At 34.2% G+C, this 22,135-nt stretch overlaps 4 protein-coding genes across 8 annotated transcripts; 2 read left to right on the forward strand and 2 right to left on the reverse strand.

The window, feature by feature from the left end:
* Positions 1 to 131: 131 nt before the first annotated feature.
* LOC128167650 (phosphatidylinositol-glycan biosynthesis class X protein-like) lies at positions 132 to 3,447 on the reverse strand. 5 transcript variants are annotated; one of them, XM_052833486.1, is made up of 6 exons: positions 3,411 to 3,447; positions 2,349 to 2,461; positions 1,729 to 1,867; positions 705 to 915; positions 363 to 454; positions 132 to 282 (listed from the first exon to the last, which is right to left on the reverse strand). In XM_052833486.1, exons 2-6 carry the CDS (start codon positions 2,453 to 2,455, stop codon positions 145 to 147), a joined length of 687 nt encoding a protein of 228 aa, XP_052689446.1. In that variant the 5' UTR covers positions 2,456 to 2,461; positions 3,411 to 3,447; the 3' UTR covers positions 132 to 144. The 5 variants fall into 5 exon arrangements, with proteins under 5 accessions (XP_052689446.1, XP_052689445.1, XP_052689449.1 ...); XM_052833485.1 differs by lacking the exon at positions 3,411 to 3,447 and adding an exon at positions 3,246 to 3,404; XM_052833489.1 differs by lacking the exon at positions 3,411 to 3,447 and adding an exon at positions 3,240 to 3,404 and having other exon boundaries at positions 711 to 915.
* On the forward strand, positions 3,425 to 7,108 carry LOC128167651 (charged multivesicular body protein 6-like). Its single transcript, XM_052833490.1, has 8 exons — positions 3,425 to 3,571; positions 4,301 to 4,410; positions 4,530 to 4,617; positions 4,746 to 4,832; positions 5,321 to 5,386; positions 5,491 to 5,571; positions 5,677 to 5,737; positions 6,339 to 7,108. Exons 1-8 carry the CDS (start codon positions 3,494 to 3,496, stop codon positions 6,386 to 6,388), a joined length of 621 nt encoding a protein of 206 aa, XP_052689450.1. The 5' UTR covers positions 3,425 to 3,493; the 3' UTR covers positions 6,389 to 7,108.
* A 2,299-nt stretch (positions 7,109 to 9,407) lies between these two features.
* Positions 9,408 to 17,072, forward strand: LOC128167652 (ubiquitin-like protein ATG12). The gene is made up of 4 exons (XM_052833491.1): positions 9,408 to 9,526; positions 12,449 to 12,585; positions 15,955 to 16,017; positions 16,973 to 17,072. Exons 1-4 carry the CDS (start codon positions 9,430 to 9,432, stop codon positions 17,030 to 17,032), a joined length of 357 nt encoding a protein of 118 aa, XP_052689451.1. The 5' UTR covers positions 9,408 to 9,429; the 3' UTR covers positions 17,033 to 17,072.
* A 521-nt stretch (positions 17,073 to 17,593) lies between these two features.
* On the reverse strand, positions 17,594 to 21,463 carry LOC128167649 (cilia- and flagella-associated protein 52-like). The gene is made up of 11 exons (XM_052833483.1): positions 21,305 to 21,463; positions 20,947 to 21,146; positions 20,658 to 20,794; positions 20,431 to 20,559; positions 20,128 to 20,227; positions 19,766 to 20,031; positions 19,435 to 19,653; positions 19,184 to 19,332; positions 18,675 to 19,011; positions 18,313 to 18,550; positions 17,594 to 18,173 (listed from the first exon to the last, which is right to left on the reverse strand). Exons 1-11 carry the CDS (start codon positions 21,363 to 21,365, stop codon positions 18,012 to 18,014), a joined length of 1,998 nt encoding a protein of 665 aa, XP_052689443.1. The 5' UTR covers positions 21,366 to 21,463; the 3' UTR covers positions 17,594 to 18,011.
* Between the last annotated feature and the right edge of the window lie 672 nt (positions 21,464 to 22,135).

Below are 22,135 nucleotides of genomic sequence, written 5' to 3' on the forward strand. Positions count from 1 at the left end.
AAATACACCCAATACATATTTGAAGTACATTTCCCTTAATCTCCCTATTTTGGTTTCAGTTTTGTTTCTGGATAAGATAACAATCTTCTTTGAAAAGTTGATTCTAGTCATATAGAACAAATATTAGTATACTATTTTGCAATTTTATTTCACATGGGTCTGTAACATTTTTGATGATAAATAAAGACAACTGGCTATGGTCACTGCCAGAGTTACACTAACTACAGAACCCTGATGATGGAAGCTCCCCACGGGGACATCAAACTCTATGTTGATCACATCCTATAACAAAACAACTGGGTATAAACTTTCACTCTGTAATAAAATTGTTACAATTTCAAGAGTAGAAGATTCTAACTTACTGTTTTGTACTTTAATTCAGTCCAAAGACAATTGTTGTCTACACTGTTACATGGGAATTGTTTCTTATTCATTTGAATTGACTTGTCAATTACTGCAAGCATAAAAAGGCACAAGTTAAGTTATGTTTGAAATTTTTTGCTATGTAACATTGTTTTCTTGCATCTCTAGAAAGATATCGTCTTTTTGGAATTGCGAGTCATCCAAAACAAATTTGATCTTTTTTTTTTATCATTACATGTTTATTAGGACATGTTAAGAAAGATGATGAATTTACAAAACAAGATGTGAGAACGAAACATAGGTCAATGTAAATCTGATTTATCATATGAACAGCTGTTTACCCTGACAAAGAAGATAGAGCCTGGGATTTTTAAGCTGTATTTGGACTGTGTCATATCTTGAAGAGGGCTGGTGATATCGAATGTGAACTGGAACAGTCACGTTTGTCACGTACTCTGGTCCAATCGCTGTAAATTGCTGGGGGAAAATTATGAATACCAGATTGGGAGATAACTCTTTTGGTTTTTCAATGTCAACTGCTGGACTGTCAAACTGAAAAAATATTTTACATGAATAGAATTGATTGAATACATACAGAATATGAAAAAGACACCAGTCTTTTATCACAGTGACTGTACAGTTTTCATAAACATAAGGATGATGAATAGACTTGCTTTTTATCTCAATAACTTTTACAAAGAAATAGTTTCTGTGCTATTTCCCAGTGGTAACTATTGTTAACTAATCTTTTAGAGTGTTATTTCCATAATTTATCTTTTCACTGTCATTTTCCCACTTTGTCTTTGGGCTGTCATTAGCCCACTTTACTTTTGAACTGTTTTTTTTTTTTTACTTCCATGTTTTATTGAAACTTATCTTCCTACCTTTAGACAGTCAATACTCTCATTTACTATATATTATACAGGGAAAAATTCGTCCCATTTTTTCATTTGCCCCTTCTGTCCTTGTTGTCAGCTGGGCGAGTTCAAAACAATATCTAAATAACTGTGTTAATTAGAAAAAATATACACATTGTATTTCTTACTATTTCAGGGCGAATTCAAGACAGTGTTGAACTGTTTCAAAGTGTAGAAGGACACAAAACACAGGACAAAAATTACCCTGTATACAGTATTGGGCAGAGCTGCGTTCAAGATCCTAGCAACTACAAAGCTCTATTTAGCTGCTAGCTTTGTAATAAAAGCATTAACTAATTTGTTCAGTGTGTTCAATAGGACCTAGATAACTAACCTAGCAAATAGGGTTGCAGCTGCAATCTTGAACGCAACCTGGGCAGTTCTTTACTTTCCTGTTACTAGACAATCTTTTCTTGGTTCACCTTAGAACTGTGATTTCTTTATTTACCTGCGGGCCTCCCTTTTCTCTGTAATTCTTTAATTCATAAGGATCTATATACAACCCAGGGGGAAACTGCTCCTCTATAAGACACTCACATTTTGCGTCTATCAGCGAGGTAGGAATAAAAATCTTGGTGAAGAGTTCCCTTCAACAAAGGATCTAGGTTTAAAACATCAACACATACTTATGACATTAATGATGCAATACATTTCACAGTTATACGATGTTTAACTTGTTCTACAAGCTTCTCTACATGTAGAACAGAGAAGATGATAAAATAATGCATGTGATACAGAAATAAAATTGATAAAGCAAGTTGAATCTTGACATCTCACATTCAACCTTAAATTCCTATTTTAGCTAGGTCAAACTTTTACCATTTAAAGCAGTGGACTAATTGATTTAACCATTGTTGTTCTACATTACAAATAGACAAGGAATATAGCATAAATATATTACAATTTATCTACTGTTAATGAGGGGACTATTATTCTGTTGAAGATGATTTTTTCCACTTCATTGTTGACTGTTTGCATTATAAGTAAGCTTTTAATACCAACAAGCAATATATTATCCTCTTGGAATAAAACTTCTGTGATTTAAAACATTAGTTCTTTTCAGATTACCTATGGAAGCCATTTTTTCTCACTGTTCTGTACAGGTTCGGAGAAGAAGAGACAGCTGCGGTAATGGCTGTTCCCAAGACCACTAACATGAACAGGTCAACTTCCATAATTATCTGCAAAAAAGAGTTTGTCTTTTTTAAAAACAAAATATTGATTTACATTATATTTATCCCCTTTATGCCAGCAAATACCATTATTTGCACACTTGGTGTAATATTTTTCTTGCAAAATTAATCTATTTTCTTTGTCACTTTTCAAACGGCTTTGAGAACAAAATCCAATGAGTCCCAGGAGCCACATCACTCACCTGAGAAACAATACCCAACGAAAGCTTTCGATCATCTTCAGAGTTTCAAATACAAAATATATAGACAACTAAGTAGAGTAAATATCTTGTTTTCAAATTCTTCTCAACATAGTTTTAAGTTAAGCATTAAGCTCCTTTTGCTGTTTCAGTTTTTAAGAGTAAGATTTTTTTAAAGATTTTTCTTTATTTATTCCAATGTAAAAATTCAAACCCCCTTTCATTGATGCCTCACCCTAGCTAGCTACTCCCGAGGATCATGATTTGGACAAATGTGATTCTACACACTATGTGAGGATGATTTCACACAAGTTTCAGTTTTTCTGTCCAGATGGTTTTTGAAAAATACCAACAATTTTTCAATAAAATTAATAAAATTATCTGACTCACATTTTTTTTTTAATTTGAACAAACTTGAATCCTTTTACCCAATAATGCTTAGAGCAAAGTTTGATTGAAATTGTGGTTTTTGAAAGGAAGATGAAAATCGCGGAAAAAAACGGGAATCCTATCTTTTGGAACATACCGCGATACAACGGAACCCGCGATATAATGAGAAGAGAGTATACATACATGTACATGCTCACCCTTACCGCATTCCTCCTTAAACGTATATCCAATACGTAAAATTCAAGTACTTAAATTCAATATGGCAGAAAATTACTATAAAACACAAACATTTCTAGGACCTCAACAATTTTAAGTGATAAGCAAGCATATCCTACGATAGCGATGCTGCATGCATGTCTTGATTTTACCTAGTTTCATTTTAATTACATCGGGATCGGGATTTCGTCATTAGTGTAATGTTTTCCTGAAAATCGAAAGAAATCTGACAAAAATGGGAGGGCTGTTTTCCAAAGAGAAGAAAACTAAACAACATGAGTCTAAAGTTACCGAACAAGATAAAGCTATTTTGGTAAGACTCACAAAATCGTTCAATTACTATGATACTTCTTGCGAGATTTCGAATTTACTCGGCCATTCATGTTATTTTGTGCACCTTGTATCCAAACAAATGTTTGCTAATATGGGAATGAAGCAATGCTCATTTTTTTCTATTTTGCTCATTAGTGATACCAGCAAACTTAGAGGTTGTGTTTGGTCCTTGGAGGAATCCAGTATTTTTTTTGGGGGGGGGGGGGGGGGGTCAACTGTTGTGTGGGTGGGGCAGGTTCCAGGGCCATTTTTGGTAACTTTTCTATATGTAATTAATGAGTTTAAAAAATTTCCAAGGGGGGTCAAGACCCTCATTACCCCCCCCCCCCCCTTCCCCGTCAAATTCACTGCTATTAATTAAAGATGATTGACAGAAAAGTTCTTAGCAACACTTTACAACTCGACTGCTAATGTTAGTCACAACAAGATTAGTAAGTGACCTTTGATTCTGTCAAGCTATAAACCTTGCTGTCAAAATGATGGAACAGCTATTTATGCACAGTTTAGTAAATTTGTTGAATTTACAAATGTTTCTCTTTCAGTGCATATTGCTATATTACCAACTGTTAGCTTTAAATATTAGTCCTGCTAGGATTAAAAGAATGAATAAGTAGGTTTTTAAACTTCCCTTCTTTACAACATATTTCTTCTTTTATCTTATTGACAACATACACCAGTAAGAAATATAAAATATTCTTTATTTTAATAGCAACTAAAACAACAAAGAGACAAATTAAAACAGTATCAAAAGAAAATAGCAGTGCAGATAGAGAAAGACAGAGAAGTTGCAAAATCATTGCTCAAAGATGGCAAAAAAGAGTAAGTACATGTATTTGATTTGTCAAATGTCATATATGAATTGTATATTATTTTAATGTCAATTTTGATTTCAGTAAACTTTTTAAAAAACTGTTTATTATTGAATAACTATTTTGCAGCAAAGCCAAGCTCATTCTAAGAAAAAAGAAATTCCAAGAATCATTGATAGAAAAAACTGATGGACAGTTAGAGAATATAGAACGAATGGTATGTCTGATAGATCACACATACAATGTGTTAAGAATTAGTGACAAATTGATAGCTTTTTGAAATAGAAAGGTAGTACATACAGTGTTATCATTTAATTTCATATTTCGTATTGCTCCTTGTTTCAGGTTCATGATATTGAGTTTGCTCAAATTGAGACCCAAGTTGTTCAAGGTCTGAAAGTGGGTAACGATTCCCTGAAAAAGTTACATGAGGTGAGTGATATCTCTTATTAATATGATATACCAGCCTTTGATTGGTGACTGTTAGATCGGTTAAAATACCTGGCCAGATAGGTCAGTGGGTAGCTTCCAAGAGATTCAGGTGGCCCAGATTCAAACCCAGGTCTGGTTCATCATTATTTCTCTCATCCCATTACAGATGTAATGATAAGTGTTTTTACATTTGGACATGTAAATATTAATATAATGTTTACTAAAGATTCTGTAAAATAAAGATATTGCATTCAACATATATACTAGTATGCATTCAAGTTTCTTAAACATTAATGTTACTTCAGTATGACATTCTTGAATTCAAATCTTGTGGCTAGATCCCAAGTTGTAGTTTCATAAAAGTAAGTATTACCAGTATATGTAATAGAAGAAATCTTTAGTATATGCGAATGTTACTGTCAATGAACATGCACTGTACATTCATTCCCTGACTACCAGATATTCTTAAGAACTCTTAACTTTTATAGATCTTGTCACTGGAGGATGTGGAAAAAATAATGGATGAAACCAGAGAATCCATTGATTACCAGAGAGTAAGTGAACACTCATTTTTGATATATCACATCTATTTAAAATGTATGTATAGGAAGATTTATTATGACAAAGGCTTCTATCCCTATTGATGGTCTGGTTTTAGGAGATAGATGAGCTTCTATCTGGTGGTCTAACTGCACAAGATGAGGATGATGTTCTGGCTGAATTAGAAGAAATTGTCAAGGCAAGTTTTACTCATTAAATATTTTTATCTTTGAAATACATGTATTTATTATCTGACTAAATTCTTGTGAATATGAAATCAACAATGTGAGAATTTTCTATTTAGGTGGATCTGCCTGAAGTCCCACAAGATGAGCTTCCTGAGATAGAGGAGCAAAAACGAAAAGGTACACCATTCTTTCTTATTTTGCTACAGCATTTAGAATTTTGTTCGCATTTGTTGCTCTCAAAGGGAGATAACTGCAGCCAAGCAATCATTAGTCACAGTCCAATATCAGCTGTTCTGAATTCTTTGAGGGAATTTTGATTGGCTTATACTTTTGTATTTTTAATGGCTTACTTTGTATCATATAAAACATGTATAGCTTTATTTTTTGTCTTTCTGAAACTTATGATATATTTACTTCAGCATAAAAACTCACTGAGAGTTCATTGAAAAAAGTCAGAAGTTAGTGTCACCAATGGATGAGGAGAGGAAAATAATTAAACATATTCTTGTACATTTATGCATATTAGGTGTGCAGCTAGCTATTCCTCTGCTCTTCCTTTGTACCAGTAGATAACATATGTAAGGCAGAGTCTGACAAACTGATTGTGTGAATTGGGGAACAGATATTAAAACTGACAACTTTTGCTGATTATTGATTGACAAGGGAATCTTGGAGTTTTTAAATACTGGTTTGTGTGGAAGCAATATATATACCAGTATACACATATTTACTATTTACTTTTCTTATGTTTGAAATCCCCATTTTTTTCTGTTTTCAGACAAGCCACAGAAGACTCGACAAGAACCAGAGGCAATGTTAGCATCCTGATGTGAATCCAAGAACTGTAGGATAATTCTGTGATATGAACACCAGATAATAACATCTGCAATTTTTTCTGACCATGTTTAAGATATTGTCAAGTTTATGACTATCAAATTGCATTATTTATATATATAACTAATCTAAAGCTACTCAAGTCTTTATCTTTGTACCATTATCATGGGATTTTAAGAATAAACTCTTGTGGTGAGTTTTATGTTTACTCACTGAGCACAGGGAAGACTAAGTACTGGTTTCTCTTAAAGCAATTGATTTAATATCTAGAATTTCCACCTTCTTTGATAAGGTCGTCTTTTTTTTTATTGATCAAAAGATCATAAGAAAGAAAGACATTTTGCATAATAAAAGAGTTAATTCATTTAAAAGAAATAAAATTGAAATTTTTCATTCTGTTGTTAACTGTAGCATATGCTAGCAAACAACAAATAAGAAGCATCAGGCCACAAGTCTTTTTTATTTTTCATTTCTTTGATATGTTGAAGATTTCTGTAATCTAAGTCTGCTCATGATTCATCCTTGAAACCATGAGCTTTTCTATGGCAGAATATTGGTTTTTACATTTTTCTTATATTATCTATATTTTGTTACCATGAATGGAATGTACAATCATGTATGTACAGTGTAATAATATGTATGTTTTGAAATTGAACATGATATTATACATTATCATTATTACATATAATTGTGAATAAAGGTTAATGATATGAAGTCTACTTTGTTAAACTTTGTAAAATCACCAAAGACAAGCCACTTTTTTACCTAACATACAGGTATGTAATCTGTCACTACTGTAGATTCCTTATTTTATGCCGGGATTCAACGGGTTTCCATCAAATCGCGAGAACATAAAATTGCCAATGCCGAAATTTTATCAAAGTTTTATGTATTTTATATATGTTAGAAAATTAAAAGCGAGATTTTAAAATTAGCGAGACAGGCTTCTCGCTATTTTACACGGATATTAATTCCTTGCGTTTAATTAGGAATTTACAGTATTATCTATATACGTTCAATGCTTTTACAAAATCTAATGTACATTTGGAGTCGGTACCTTAGTGCATTAAGTTTGATATCTTTCAAGAAAAGGATTTCAAGCATCTTATGTTCAGATTAGTTTGACCCATGACTTTTGACATTATCAACATTAGGGGTCAACATAACTTTAAAAAATGTTCAGTCTGTACAAAGTGTAATAATGGATTGGAGAACTCATAGAGTGTACTGGCAAATAGTTGACAGAACAAAAAAAGTCTAGTGAAGGATAGCTGACAGAACACATAGATTGTACATGTACTTACATATAGCTGACAGAACACGGAGAGTGTACTGATGGATAGTTGGCAGAAAACAGAGAGTTTACTGCCAGATAGCTGACAGAACACGGAAAATGTACTGACAAATAGCTAACAAAACACAGAGAGTGTACATGTACTGACGGATAGCTGACAAAGCACAGACAGTGTACTGACGAATAGCTAACAAAACACATAGAGTGTACTGACAGATAGCTGACAAAACACAGAGAGTGTACTGACGAATAGCTAACAAAACACAGAGAGTATACTGACAGAACACAGAGTGTACTGACAGATAGCTGACAGAACACAGAGAGTGTACTGACGAATAGCTGACAGAACACAGAGATTGTACTGATGGATAGTTGACAGAACACAAAGAGTGTACTGAGGGATAGCTGACAGAACACAGGGAGTGTACTGACGAATAGCTAACAAAACAGAGAGTGTACTGACAGATAGCTGACAGAACACATAGAGTGTACTGACAGATAGTTGACAGAACACAGAGAGTGTACTGACGGATAGTTGGCAGACCACAAAGAGTGTATACTAATGGATAGCTAACAAAACACAGAGAGTGTACTGACAGATAGCTGACAGAACACATAGAGTGTACTGACAGATAGTTGACAGAACACAGAGAGTGTACTGCAGATGGCTGACAAAACACAGAGATTGTACTGATGGATAGTTGGCAGACCACAAAGAGTGTATACTGATGGATAGCTAACAAAACACAGAGATTGTACTGATGGATAGTTGACAGAACACAGAGAGTGTACTGACAGATAGCTGAAAGAACACAAAGAGTGTACTGATGGATAGCGGACAGAACACAGACAGTGTACTGACAGATAGCTGACAGAACAAAAAAAGTGTACTGATGGATAGCTGACAGAACACAGAGAGTGTACTGATGGATAGGTGACAGATGGTTTGAACATATTTTATTGTATAAACATATACAAATGGTTCGAACACAAGTTCTTACAACTTACGAGGTTCTTACCAATAGGTGACAGATCACAAAGAGTGTACTGACAGATAGCTGACAGAACAAAATGAGTGTACTGATGGATAGCTGACAGAACACATAGAGTGTACTGACAGATAGCTGACAGAACACAGAGAATGTTTCGTATTCAGCTAGGTGACGGAACACAGATATCGAGTGTACCATTTATAGGTGTAGCTGACAGAACACGTACACATGCAGAGACTTTAGATCTGCCAACAGAATTTTACAAAGCACACAGAGTCTACTGGTGAATAGTTGACAAGTGCAAGTAAATATGCCTACTTTAAAAAGGATATCACAAGAGTGCATCTTATAGAGCTCTGTTACATCAATAGCTTTATATAGGCATGTTGTTTTTTATTTTCCCCCAAAAAATTATGCCTTGCACTTGAAATATAATGTCATTTGCACGAAATACTATGTTGTTTGCAGGAAATAATATTTTTCTATCTTTTTTGTAAAATATTTTAAAATGTGTCCTAAATGTATCACTGTAGTAAATCTTGCAACAAATTAGAAACTAAAATTGACAAAAATATAGACAAAATTGGCTATGCGTGTATTTTAACTTCTCTGTTAGCAGGATTAAATTGAATAATTATTATCATTATTTTTCGGTGTTTGGAATGTTATGCCCCTCCCCCATTTTCCGCATGCATATTGGGTACTATTCGGTTTTTAGCGCTGTCTAATTTGACAGGAAGTAAACAAACATGTCTGATGACGGAAATGAAAGTAGAGCCAGTAAAAACACAGAAACTGAAGAGAAGAGCACACCAGCAAGTCCAAGTCATGTCGCCGAAACAAAAAGTGAGGGAATAATAATTTACCTGTTATTTTACATACACAGCCTCTACCATGTCCATATCTACAAAATTATTGTTTGTGTAAGGGGGGGGGGGTGCTGGGTCTTGTGTGGACTCGTGTCTTTTGAATGATATTGTTTATTTTGTGTAAGGAATCTTCATCTATTGTCTTTTGATCGGGATATGTGTTGCCTACCATTACTATCGATTTTAGTTAGATTTACTATGTACACTGTTTACTGCACAGGTTTAGAGAGTTTTAGGAGTTAATTTTTACTATACTATACATGTATTTCATAACAAGCATGAATTAAAGAGCCCTGACATAAGAGTAGAACAGTAGAACATGTTTTGTGAATTTTACATCTCTGATAGAGGTCTCCAGACCTTTCTTAATATGACCTTCTTCAGCTGCAGAACTATATTGTTCCATGGGAAATACTGTTTGACTGACCACAGTTCAGTGCTCCGGTGCTTGTATGAAAGGTTAAGAACTGGTTGGGGACAATCACCCAAATGGGTGATAATAGCCTGTTTGGGATATAATATAAATGGGATATATATAAATTCAGAATGCAAAAAATAGACTAGAGAGAAAAAAAAAAGTAATTTTGCCATAAATCTGAATATTATCAGAACCGCTTTAGTGTGCTGTTTCAGATAGCGCCAAGTTAAATTCTGTCAGCTATGTCGTGCATAAACAATACCCGCTCCTTAATCACAAACATTCTTATTGGGGGATTCAGGTAACCGCTGATTGGCTGCTGGTGAAGACTAAATTATGCAAAACAACAACTATCAGAAATGAAAATTCACCAGGTTACTTGTCACCCATGACTGTCAGCATTGGGGTATTTTACGGAAGTGTATACTTTTGACAAAACATAATATAGCTGTAGCTCTAGGATGAAAATTTGGGTTAGACTATATATAGTTCAGTGCATGTGATACTTACGAAAAATTTGCAATTTACGGCACACCAAAAATATGCTAGTTTTGAACAGATTAACATTATATCATACCACATTAATTATTTGCACACAATTCATTTAAAAATTCTTCATTCAGTTTATTACTGTTTATTGTTGATGCTTTACTTGCCCCAAACTTTCTTGTAACAAACAATCTTAAGGCTGATTAACAGACCTCAGAAAGCGGATCAAGAGTCATCATTTTTATATGTAAACAAACCATGCCACTGTATTGAGCTGATAATGGGGTTTTAAAATAATTCAGAGAGAAGTGAAGAAATGACATGGGGTAAAATGTATGAGGATATTTTGGTATAGATTATTTACACAGAATGTGGTAGGGTACCGGTAAAAGGAGAATAAATGAATCAAAAGCTTGCCTTGCGAAGATGGCTCAGTTCTACATACATATACCCCGTTGCACTTTCTACTTCCGTCTCAATATCTTTCATATCATAATTCAATTTGTTTATTGACTGTTGATTGCTGATTGAAAGATGACTGTAGAAATAGAGAAATTCATCTCTATTATTTCAACTGGTAAGTAAAATTAGGTAATACATACATGTAACAGTTACTATCTTATACTTTTATATACATGAAATGAATGCGAAGCACATACAGCAATATACTGTATTTTGTTTAACGCCATTGTTGCAAACCATGGCCAACATGTACAATTCTCTCCCATCTAGGAGAGAGCTATGCATTCTCAGGACTGTGTCTACACAGAGAGAGAGAGAGAGAGAGAGAGAGAGAGAGAGAGAGAGAGAGAGAGAGAGAGAGAGAGATTTACTTAGAATTTAAACAGAAGAGGAGAGTCAATGTTGGGGAAAAAATGAACTGTTCTGAAAAATCAATAGTATCTGGCATTGCATAAGATTGCATAGAAAACTCAGCCTAAGAAAATGAGTTGACCAATCATAAAGTTTTAACACTGGTGGTGTGTATTGCTTATGCTTGACGTAGCCGACAGAATTGATTGCTATGCCATTTGAGAAAGCACACCAAAGTGGATCTGATAATTAATAATTACACAAATTCAACAACTTTTTGATAGCAAATTTTTTTTAGATTGATCCCTAAAAAGTTTTGGATATACTGAGGGATTAATAGTAGGGTTACCTGAAAACTTGTTCACCAAAATTTGTTTTATTTCATATATTTTAATGTAGATTTACATTATTTTAACATCAGAATGCTATAAGACCATAAATTTTACTATTTTAAGGTCAGACGAAACGTTCCTCGAGCATCTTTTTTGTATCTCCTCGTAATAAAGAGTTCAAATAAAAATTATTATTTTTATAATTATTTCAAAATGATTAAAATTTACTTGTATATGGTAATATGTCTAGATGGTCGAGTGGTTATAGTCGTGGTCGCTCACTGACAAGATCGTAGGTTATTGAGGTCGTGAGTTCAAAGCCTGGCCCCGACCAAGTTTCACTATCATATTTAGCTGTGCTGTATATTTATTTACTTTTATATCAGCAATTCAAGTGTATTTTCAAGAATATTATATAGGAAATTACATACTCTAGTATTTTGCAGATATGCCTGGTAAGGTATCCTAATATTGTCAAAGTAATAGTAAACCATTAACAAATTCCTGGAAAAAGTTATATAAAATTGAGGAACGTGTCGTCTGACCTTAAAGGGACACACTTGTTACTAATTCTTAATTTCTTTCCCACTCATTTGGGCAGTGAATTTCACATTTCTCAATTCCTTTTGGAAAATTGTGTCATTTACATACATTTAAAAATAATAAATAGTTAACTCATCGATGGAGGATGGGCAACCACGAATAGCCTTAGAGCAATTTATCTCTCGGAATGAATTAGGTGACCTTAAAAAAGATGCATGTACAATTTTGTAGGTATTCATTTTTTTTAAATTAAACAACTGTTACAGATGGGTATTGTCTTGGAACTTAATATTTCTTTCTATAGTTGATGTACTTTTAAAACCAGCCGGAGATGCTCCAATTATGAAGAAAAAGAAGTGGGCTGTAGACAGGAATAAACGGATTGGCTGGGTGGGAGAGTTCATCAAGAAGTACCTAAAACTTACTGCTCAGGATTCTGTGGTATGTTACATTACTGATATTATACAAATTACATGTGCTAGCATTTGTTGATATGCCAAATAAAGGATATTTTTATTTCATTATTTATTAAGCAAATTCCCATTGCGATCATTGTTTGAAGTGTTTGTAACATTTTTTTTAATCACAATTGTTAACTCAAATATCTTTAAAAAATATTGTAAGTTAATGCTATTTAATTATTTTAATGATGAAATGTATTTATTGTTTTCTATTACAAAATCTATCTAATAATGCTCCAGCCTTAAAATGGCCAGAGGCATTTAGTGTTACCCTGTTCTATCATTTAGTTTTCAATCATTCCTTCATCTTTAACTCTCCGTTCAATATCTCTGCAAAGTTTCACACATTTAACTCAAATTTGATATATAGATAAGCATAGTAATATTGCAGATTAAGTTCGGATTCAGTCTCCTGCTCCAATGATTTTTAGCTCACCTGAGCCAAAGGCTCAAGTGAGCTTTTCTGATCACAATTTGTCCGTTGTCTGTCGTTGTCGTCGTTGTCGTTGTCGTTGTTGTCGTTGTTAACTTTTCACATTTTCATCTTCTTCTCAAGAACCACGGGGCAGATTTCAACCAAATTTGGCACAAAGCACCACTAGGTGAAGGGGATTCAAGTTTGTTCAAATGAAGGGCCACGCCCTCTTTAAAGGGGAGATAATTGAGAATTATTGAAAATTTGTTGGTATTTTTCAAAAATCTTCTTCTCAAAAACTATTTGGCCTGAAAAGCTAAAACTTGTGTGGAGGCATCCTCAGGTAGTGTAGATTCAAGTTTGTTCAAATCATGGTCACCGGGGGTAGGGTGGGGCCACATTTGGGGGATCAAGTTTTACATAGGAATATATAGAGAAAATCTTTAAAAATCTTCTTCTCAAAAACTATTAGGCCAGGAAAGATCAAATTTGAGTGGAAGCATCGTCAGATAGTGTAGATTCAAGTTTGTTCAAATCATGGTCCCCGGGGGTAGGGTGGGGCCAAAATCGGGGGATCAAGTTTTACATAGGAATATATAGAGAAAATCTATAAAAATCTTCTCAAAAACAATTAGGCCAGAAAAGATCAAATTAAAATGGAAGCATCCTCAGATAGTGTAGATTCAAATTTGTTCAAATCATAGTCCCTGGGGGTAGGGTGGGGCCACAATGGGGGGATCAAGTTTAACATAGGAATATATATTAAAATTCTTCTTCTCAAAAACTATTAGGCCAGAAAAGCTCAAATTTAAATGAAAGCATCCTCAGGTAGTGTAGATTCAAGTTTGTTCAAATTATGGTCCCTGGGGGTATGGTGGGGCCACAATGGGGGATCAAGTTTTACATAGGAATATATAGAGAAAATCTTTAAAAATCTTCTTCTCAAAAACTATATGACCAAGAAAGCTCAAATTGGCGGGTAACCATCCTCAGATAATGTAGATTCAAGTTTGTTCAAATCATGGTCCTTTGGGGTAGGGTGGGGCCACAATGGGGGATACATTTTTATACATAGAGAAAATCTCTAAAAAAAATCTTCTTCTCAAAACTATTAGGCCAGGAAAGCCCGAATCTGAGTGAGAGCATTTCCAAATCTTGTAGATTCAAGTTTGTTAAAATAATAATCCAGTGGTATGGTGAGGCCACAGTGGGGGATGAATTTTTACATAGGAATATATAGAGAAAATCTTTAAAAATCTTCTTTTTAAAGACCATTTGGCCAGAAAAGCTTTAACTTGTGTAGAGGCATCCTCGGGGAGTGTAAATTCAAAATCACAGTCCCTAGTGGTAGGGTGGGGCCGTGATGGCGGTTTGAATTTTTACATAGGAATATATAGAGAAAATCTTTAAAAATATTCTGGGAAAGTTTTTCGGTCCAAAACTCAGTACTTAGTGTGAAAGCACAGGTTATGCAGATATAAGTTTGATGAAACCATGATACCCTAGAGAAAAGTGGGGCCACAAAATGGGGGGGGGGTATATAGGAATAGAGAAAACTCTTTTTACAGGTACAACAACAAAAGGGGCTTGGTATTTACCAAAAGAAAGAGCTGGATAAAAATTGGTAGATTTTCAAATTTTTTTTTAGCAAAATCTACTGTACTTGGTTGTAAAGATAGTTTGATACTGTAATGCTAATTTGATCAGAATTAAGGCAATTGTTGCTCAGGTGAGCGATGTGGCCCCTGGGCCTCTTGTTGAGTTATGCCCCTTGAACTTAAAGTAAAGACATAGAATTTCTGCTCTTTAATTTTTAAAGGAGTGTATCAATAAAATAAGTTGAAATTGCATATAAAAAATTCAGGTCAAGTTCAAATTTGGTTGGTCCAGGTCCGATGATTTTTGACAGAGTTATGTACCTTGAACTTAGAAAAAAAAAGTTTAGAAATTTTCAGTTTTCGCTCTTTAACTTTTTAAGGGATGTATATTTATAAAGTTGAAATGGCATATACAGGTATTTTACCAAAAATGACAGGTCAAATTCAAAAAAGTCCAAAAAGATAAGAAATTTTCTGTGCAATCAAACAGCATCTAGAATATTTACTGCCTGTAGAGGCATTAATTTTGTGGTGTTAAGTGTTAATGCTCACCATCTTCAAAGCATAAAGGAAAGCATTTCATTGGGTAAATTAAACACTCGGATGTTATAGCAGGTTTTATGTTTATATTTTATACCCCAAGGCTTGGGAATAAAATACAACTCATTGGATTAAAATTGTATCCTACATGTATCAGGAAAGTTCTGTGTTTATAAATACCTTTTCATAATAAGATATTGTAATCATGACAGTAACAATAAGTAACTCTACTGCACATAGATACTGTACTTTATGGATGATATGTTGATACTGGGTATAAGACAGATTTCTCATTTTAAGACAAAATTCAGAAAAAAATCCTTTGACTGGATCAGATGATTTTCTATCACTGATCACTAAACATACCAAGTAAAATTTATTACTGATAATGGGGGAGTTATTCTGATTTATTCATAAACGAAAAGCATAAGGCTATTAGAAAATTAAAAGGTTTAAACTTTATTAAAAATATTTTATAATGGTGCTGATTTTTTAAATGTTTTTTTGTTCTGTAAAGGACACATCCTGTGTTCATAACAAGCTGCAGCGTTTCTGTATGTCTGACATTTTTCTCAGTCTTTCTCTTCTGCACTACATACCTTCTTGGGTTTAATTTATGAAGTTATATTTATGCCATACTATTTTACAATATCTTATATATTATCTATAACTTTAAAGCTCTGTTTAACAGAAGTATAGCTTAAAAGATTAGGTGCCAGTGTCTGTTGCCAAGTCTAACCATTATTAAGGCCTACATTCATTTGATAGATATCTAGTATTGTATATTTATTTACAGTTCTTGTATGTAAACCAGTCTTTTGCTCCTACACCTGACACAGAAATTGGCTCTATATTTGATGTAAGTATATGGACAGTGGATTTAACAAATGCTTACAGGCCATAGTGGCCACCTGAGTACAAAACTTGTCGTTAACTTTGTGAAAGATCCATAGAATGGAAATTTAATAAAGCAAAATGGACAGATAAAGATTCTAAGGTCAAGATCTAGTAAATGATTTTAGAGTGCCTTTTTGGTGCTAGAACCATTATGATGTCATAATTGATGTGATGAAAAATTTTCTTGTATTTTACGGCTATAAGAGAATTATGTAGAAAACAAAATTGATTCTTCACATTCTTTATAAAACCACAGAAAAAGTAATCCTGATCCCTATATTAAAAATTATTTGACATAATTTTAAGAGGAGGTCTTCAGCTTGTTTAATGTCATTTTTGAAGAGACTGTAGGCATTCTATATATATTTCATCAGTCAAAAACGGACGAAACTCAGAGATTAGTTACTTAATTTATTTCCTTCATGTTACATAGAAATTTACTGTGAAAACATGACGTTTTATTGTGTTTACCAGAAATTTAAGCCAAAGTACACCCTATCAAACAAAGCTATTGTTGTAAAGCATCATTGAACTTTCAAAGAACAAGATTCTTATGGAGATCTTGGAGCATGATAATACTTTTGACTGGAAGAGTTTCATAAAATCAGTATGATTGAGTTTGGAAGGAAGAATAAACATATTGTCCAGCCCATGATGGCAACAATTTTTTATGAGAAATAAATGCATATTGTAGTTCCTAACATGATACTGAGCTATATCATAAACTTGGCTCATTATCATGAAGCATGAATGACGGCTGATTTGTACTTTTTACAGTATGTGTACTTAAATTTGGAATTTGAACTTAATTTTCATCATGTGAATTAAAGTTTCCAAATTATTTAGATGTTCTATACTGTAAGCCATTTGATAAATACTTACCAACGTTATCCTTCAAAACTCTGTTTTCTTTTCAGTGCTTTGGGAGTGATGGAAAACTTGTGTTACATTACTGTAAAACACAGGCCTGGGGTTAACCACAAGAAGCAGTAGCTGGTGTCTTTAAAACTGTACAAGTTATGTAAAAGAAGAAAGGGGGTACTTTTGTTTTTTGTGATGGGATCAACATTGTGAGCTAGTGCCTCAACCAAAGGATCAGTACAAAGTATTTATGTAAACATATGGGCACAGACATGTTTAATGTGGTTGATGGATGGCTCGTGGTACAAGGTGGTAGTAATAGAAGAAAATCAACCCAACCATCCTGTAGAGTTTTAACTTGTACCTTAAACTTTATAGGTCTTTTTTGGAGGGGGGATTTCTAGCTTATTGACCACATGTAGTTGATGTTTAAGGGTAATTTACAGGATTAAAAACTTTCACAAACAGATTGAACATTTATTAGAAAAAAACCAGATTCATTTAAATGTACTATAAAATGCAACATGTACCTGGCATCAGACTTTTGAATTTTAACCAGATTTTAACACAGTATCATTATGTACATGTGTTAATTCTTATATGATCATCACATTTGATGTGAAATGTACTGTTTGTTTTATTTCCAAGTTCATGAAAAAGTAAAGAATGAAAATTGGTAAGAGTGTTGTTTTCTTTTTATTTTATATGAAAAGAAAAATATTTGGGATTACAGTCCATGAAAAATACAGGTCATATAGTCATTCATAAATTCAATGCAATAGCAAACACTTGAAGAAAGTTTCTTTTATAGGAGTGAAATTTTTCAATTCATGAAATGTTAAGTCATTCTCATACATGTATGTGATACATACTACTACATAAACATAAAAAAAAACAAGAACATCATCAAATAAATACATAACACATGTCTTATTGTACACAATTAAGTATGCCTATTTTTTTGTACATGTGTCTCAAAAATGTGTCACTTATCTTTATAAATCATTAATATACTCAGTCATCACATAACATCCCTTTCTTTTCCGCAATATCACTTATCTCTCCCAGATTACTTATAAGTGCCCAAGGACATTATCACTTGATTCTGGGCTCCTGGGGGAACTTCCAGACCAGGATGGCACCATCAGCACTGACGCTGACAATGTACCTTTGGTTTGGACAGATCTTGGCTTTCTTGATAGGAGCGCTATGCCCGATTCCAACAAAAATGACTTCTCCATCCTCATAAGTCCAGACCTGTAAGATACATAGACTCATAGAGAACAAATTTGATGCTATTGTCATTTGACAATTTTAAAATGTTTTTCAGATGTACTTTCAACATTTACAGCCACTTCTGTTCTTAACATATTTTTCAACATTTTGAGAGTTTTACCTTGAGCAGCTTGTCATCACCACCAGTGACAAAGTAGTTCTGGTCAGGGGATACATCCATAGCATTGATGGAGCCACTCTTGGATCCTTCTAGTTCCCGGATTCCCTTCCCATCACAGCATTCCCAGTATCCAACTTTCCTATCCGTGCCTCCAGTGATGATTTGGCACTCTTTGGCTCCATAACATACTGCCTGGAACAAGGTGTTGGAAAACACAATCTGGCTCCTCTTTCTTCGTCTAAAAAAGACAATGATAATATTATGATATGCATGAAGACCGTGCGTTATGGAAGTTTGAAAAGAAAACAACTGAAATTGTTAACTGACAAAACAGTTACTGATATACTGGTATTAGAACTTACTCTAGATCCCAAATGATGCATGTTCCATCAGTGCTAGCAGATGCACACTCCTTATCATTTCTGGTGATTTTGATGTCAGAAACTCGTCCCTTGTGCTCCATCATGGTTTCTACCAGGGAGACAGTATCTTTGCCCCGTGGGTCGTAACTCTTGGAGATTCTCCAGATTCTGACCTGACCCTCTCCACCTCCGCTGACAATTCCCAAGCCATCAGAAGTACAAGCAAGGGCAGTCACTCCTTTACTGTGAGCTTCCTCTATCAAAAATTTCTCAACAAGGGATGTACTTTTATCCTTTGCAGCAAATCCATATCCTCTAATTTTTCCATCATCCCAAGCTATGAAAAATTCAAAATTGTGAAAATTTTATTATTTGCTGTTTCATAAAATTTTTAAATACATTTTATTGAGCAATTTCAATGAGGATTAGTAGAAAGGCACAGCCTATATAAATCTTCTCCTTGTAAAAGAAAAAATTCTTTTTAGAAAGAGGGAATTTTTTTATCATACCTGAAATGATGGTTTTTCCATCTCTGGTGAGGTCAACAGCATTGCAGGTCATGTTCTTCACAACTTGTCTGCGTATCTCCTTCTTCAGCTTCAACTGCCAGATCCTGATTTCTTCGTACTGAGAAGTGACTATCAACTCCCCCGTTCCACTGTAATGTAAAAAGATAGGTATTGAGTACTCTATAGCAAGGTACTTTGGATGTTGTAAAAGTTTTTCAATTATTAAGAGATTATCAACAATTTAAACTTACTAAGGGAAGACAACATCTGTTATTTCATGCGAATGACAGGTTTTGATGAGTTCAGCCCCTTGATTGGCATTATCTTTGCTTTTCTCACAATTGAATTCAGCGAAATTGAAGCGATAGATTTGAGAATTGGCAGTTCCAACATAAAACTGGTGTCCATCTCCTCTAAGAGCAATAGATGTGATTGCACATGTCTTCTTGGTTTTGCAATCTCTCCATGACCTGTCAAAATGTCAGAGAAATGTAATGCAAATTTATATGGACAAAAATCAAGACAATAAGAAATATATCCATGTATTTGAGAATACATATATTTACTTGTAATTATACAAACCTTTTCTTTTCAAAACAGATTTTTCCTTTCTTGTTTTTGCTGTCTTTCTCAACTTTGTTAAAGAACTGAACAAGGGCCACTTCACCATCCCCAGACCCAACTAATAACTGCCCAGACTTGATCAGGGAGAGGCAAGTCACACCACTCTTAAACTTCTCCTTCTCAGGCCCCAGGAATTGGAAAAATTTGGTGTTCATGTTTACTCCTATGATATCTCCTGTTGTTGTTCCACAGAAAAAGAATGGCTCCTGGAAGTTGTCGGCCATCTAAAACAGGAAATAAGAACAGAGTTACAGTAAACTTTTTGATGGCTGTTATAATTTTCTACAATGCAATGAAATTCAAGATGCACCCGTCCTCACCTGTATACACTTGACCACTCTTTTCAACTGTCCCATGGTCACATCAGTGGGTCTTATTTTTCTGTTGTCTCTGTCCAGTTCCCAGACACGCAAAGTACCACTGTAAAACATTTTAATACATTTACAAAAACCCAAATGTACATGACTACATGTACAATAATTCAAACATCAGAATATACTAAGGGAGATAACTCTCCTTTGGTAAGTTGATATGGTACATGTTTATATACCAATGATCACCAAAAATTCATTACTGCAGTTGTGATATCATAATTTTTACATTTTAAGCATTGGAATACTTACTCTCCTCCAGTCACAAAGACGTCATCACTTCTGTTAGAGAATGCCACACAATATGTGATTCCAGCGCTCTCAACCTGTGCCTGATGTCCACAAATGGCTTCTTTCTTGGCAATATCCCATACTACCACACTGAAATATAAATATGTATCAGTAACTCATTTAGTGAATTCATTACCGGTAAGAAAATATAGGTGAAATTTTCCTTCAAAACATCTATGTGTGCTTACCAACTGTCATCTTGTCCCCCTAATGACACCAAATACAATTCATTGGGAGAGAAGGCAAGGTCCTCAACCTTGACTTTATGGAGAGTAAGCCTGGCATACAACTGTCTGCTCTCAAAGTCCCAGATTATCACATCAGCCTGTCACCAAACAGAAAACTTGAATTTTCATACAGAAATAGATAATGAGTACTGAGAAAGACAACACCGTGGATAAAACTGGACATTTCTTTTGGCCATGCAAATAAATGGTTTACGTATGCAAATTATATATAAATTAAGTGTCTTCTAACCTTAAAGCCCATGTGTGTGACTTGTCCAGAGGCTAAATATTTCCCACTGGGTGAGACAGTGACACAGGAGACATTGTCTGTGTGTCCCCAAAGGAAATCCTGCTTCTGGGTAGCAATATTTTCTATGACTACAGTACATCCCAAAGGGTAAATTAGATGTTCTCGTCCTGGATGAACTTTCAGTCCGCTTGCAACTGAGCCTAAATAAAAGCATAAAATAAATCTTAAAATAATCATGTATTAACATGCAGAGTAGAAGAAATGTAACATAGTTTAACATAAATTGAAACTGGTTATGAATAAAAATAATATTTCTTTTGGCAAAATTATAAAGATAAACGATGCATTATTGACTTACCATTAAAACCAATGACAGAATCAAGTTCCAAACGAGGAACGTTTATTGGTGAATCTCCCATTATTCACCTATAATATTCCGACTCACGTTCCCTTCCAGCACAAACAGATCAACCCTTTGAAATTTAGAATGTTGTCATTGGATACAAACATGGCGACAAGCGTGAGCGCCCTCTGTTGTGTTTAAACGTAATCCGCAAAATCGCGGGAATATTTAAAGTCTAAGTTGTTTGAAGATTTCGTCTAATTTAAATTTATGTACGAAAAAAAACCCAACAATTTTAATGCTTTGGAAAATGTTAGTGAATGCTTTAATTATACTATGATGAAACTACAACTGGGGGTACAATTATGACCAATTGATGAAAAAAAGAATCACATTTTACAATCATCAGTGATTATCACAGTTTTCTTCATTAAGGTATCTTAATTCAAGTGCGGATCCAGAGGGATCAGGATGTTCAATTCAGACCGACCCCAACCCAACCCTTTCTCTCGAAAATTTAAAATTTATCAAAATCACATGGTAAAGTTACAAAAACAATATTTGAACAAACACCCCTCCTTTAAAAAAAATCATCCCCGAACCCGAACTCCTGTGCCAAATGTCTGGATCTGCGTTAGCTGCAGAAATGTAGCTCTATGGTAAAATTTAGGCTGTCGGACGGTCCGTCAACCTAATTTCCCCGTACAGCTACATTTCTACAGCTAGATCCGCTTTCCCATAGAGCTATATTTATATACATGTATGTATAGCTAGATCTGTGTATGCTAAAATATGCATTTAAACTTTAAAAATCTATAACGTTAGAAAGTCTAAAATTCAAACTGA

Source organism: Crassostrea angulata, chromosome 10 (assembly GCF_025612915.1).
Source record: "Crassostrea angulata isolate pt1a10 chromosome 10, ASM2561291v2, whole genome shotgun sequence".
NCBI classification, from domain to species: Eukaryota; Metazoa; Mollusca; class Bivalvia; order Ostreida; family Ostreidae; genus Magallana; species Magallana angulata.

Excerpts from the sequence above, each read along its gene's own strand:
- LOC128167650 (XM_052833486.1), bottom strand. The coding sequence starts at position 2,455 with ATGGAAGTTGACCTGTTCATGTTAGTGGTCTTGGGAACAGCCATTACC. Across the intron at positions 916-1,728 it reads GAGAAAAGGGAGGCCCGCAG|TTTGACAGTCCAGCAGTTGA; the intron begins GTAAATAAAGAA and ends ATATTTTTTCAG. Across the intron at positions 455-704 it reads GCTCTATCTTCTTTGTCAGG|TAATTGACAAGTCAATTCAA; the intron begins GTAAACAGCTGT and ends TTATGCTTGCAG.
- LOC128167651 (XM_052833490.1), top strand. The coding sequence starts at position 3,494 with ATGGGAGGGCTGTTTTCCAAAGAGAAGAAAACTAAACAACATGAGTCT. Across the intron at positions 4,411-4,529 it reads CTCAAAGATGGCAAAAAAGA|CAAAGCCAAGCTCATTCTAA; the intron begins GTAAGTACATGT and ends ACTATTTTGCAG. Across the intron at positions 5,387-5,490 it reads AATCCATTGATTACCAGAGA|GAGATAGATGAGCTTCTATC; the intron begins GTAAGTGAACAC and ends GTCTGGTTTTAG.
- LOC128167652 (XM_052833491.1), top strand. The coding sequence starts at position 9,430 with ATGTCTGATGACGGAAATGAAAGTAGAGCCAGTAAAAACACAGAAACT. Across the intron at positions 9,527-12,448 it reads TCATGTCGCCGAAACAAAAA|TTGATGTACTTTTAAAACCA; the intron begins GTGAGGGAATAA and ends TTCTTTCTATAG. Across the intron at positions 12,586-15,954 it reads TTACTGCTCAGGATTCTGTG|TTCTTGTATGTAAACCAGTC; the intron begins GTATGTTACATT and ends ATTTATTTACAG.
- LOC128167649 (XM_052833483.1), bottom strand. The coding sequence starts at position 21,365 with ATGGGAGATTCACCAATAAACGTTCCTCGTTTGGAACTTGATTCTGTC. Across the intron at positions 20,032-20,127 it reads GAGTGGTCAAGTGTATACAG|ATGGCCGACAACTTCCAGGA; the intron begins GTGAGGACGGGT and ends TTCCTGTTTTAG. Across the intron at positions 18,174-18,312 it reads GTGATGACAAGCTGCTCAAG|GTCTGGACTTATGAGGATGG; the intron begins GTAAAACTCTCA and ends TGTATCTTACAG.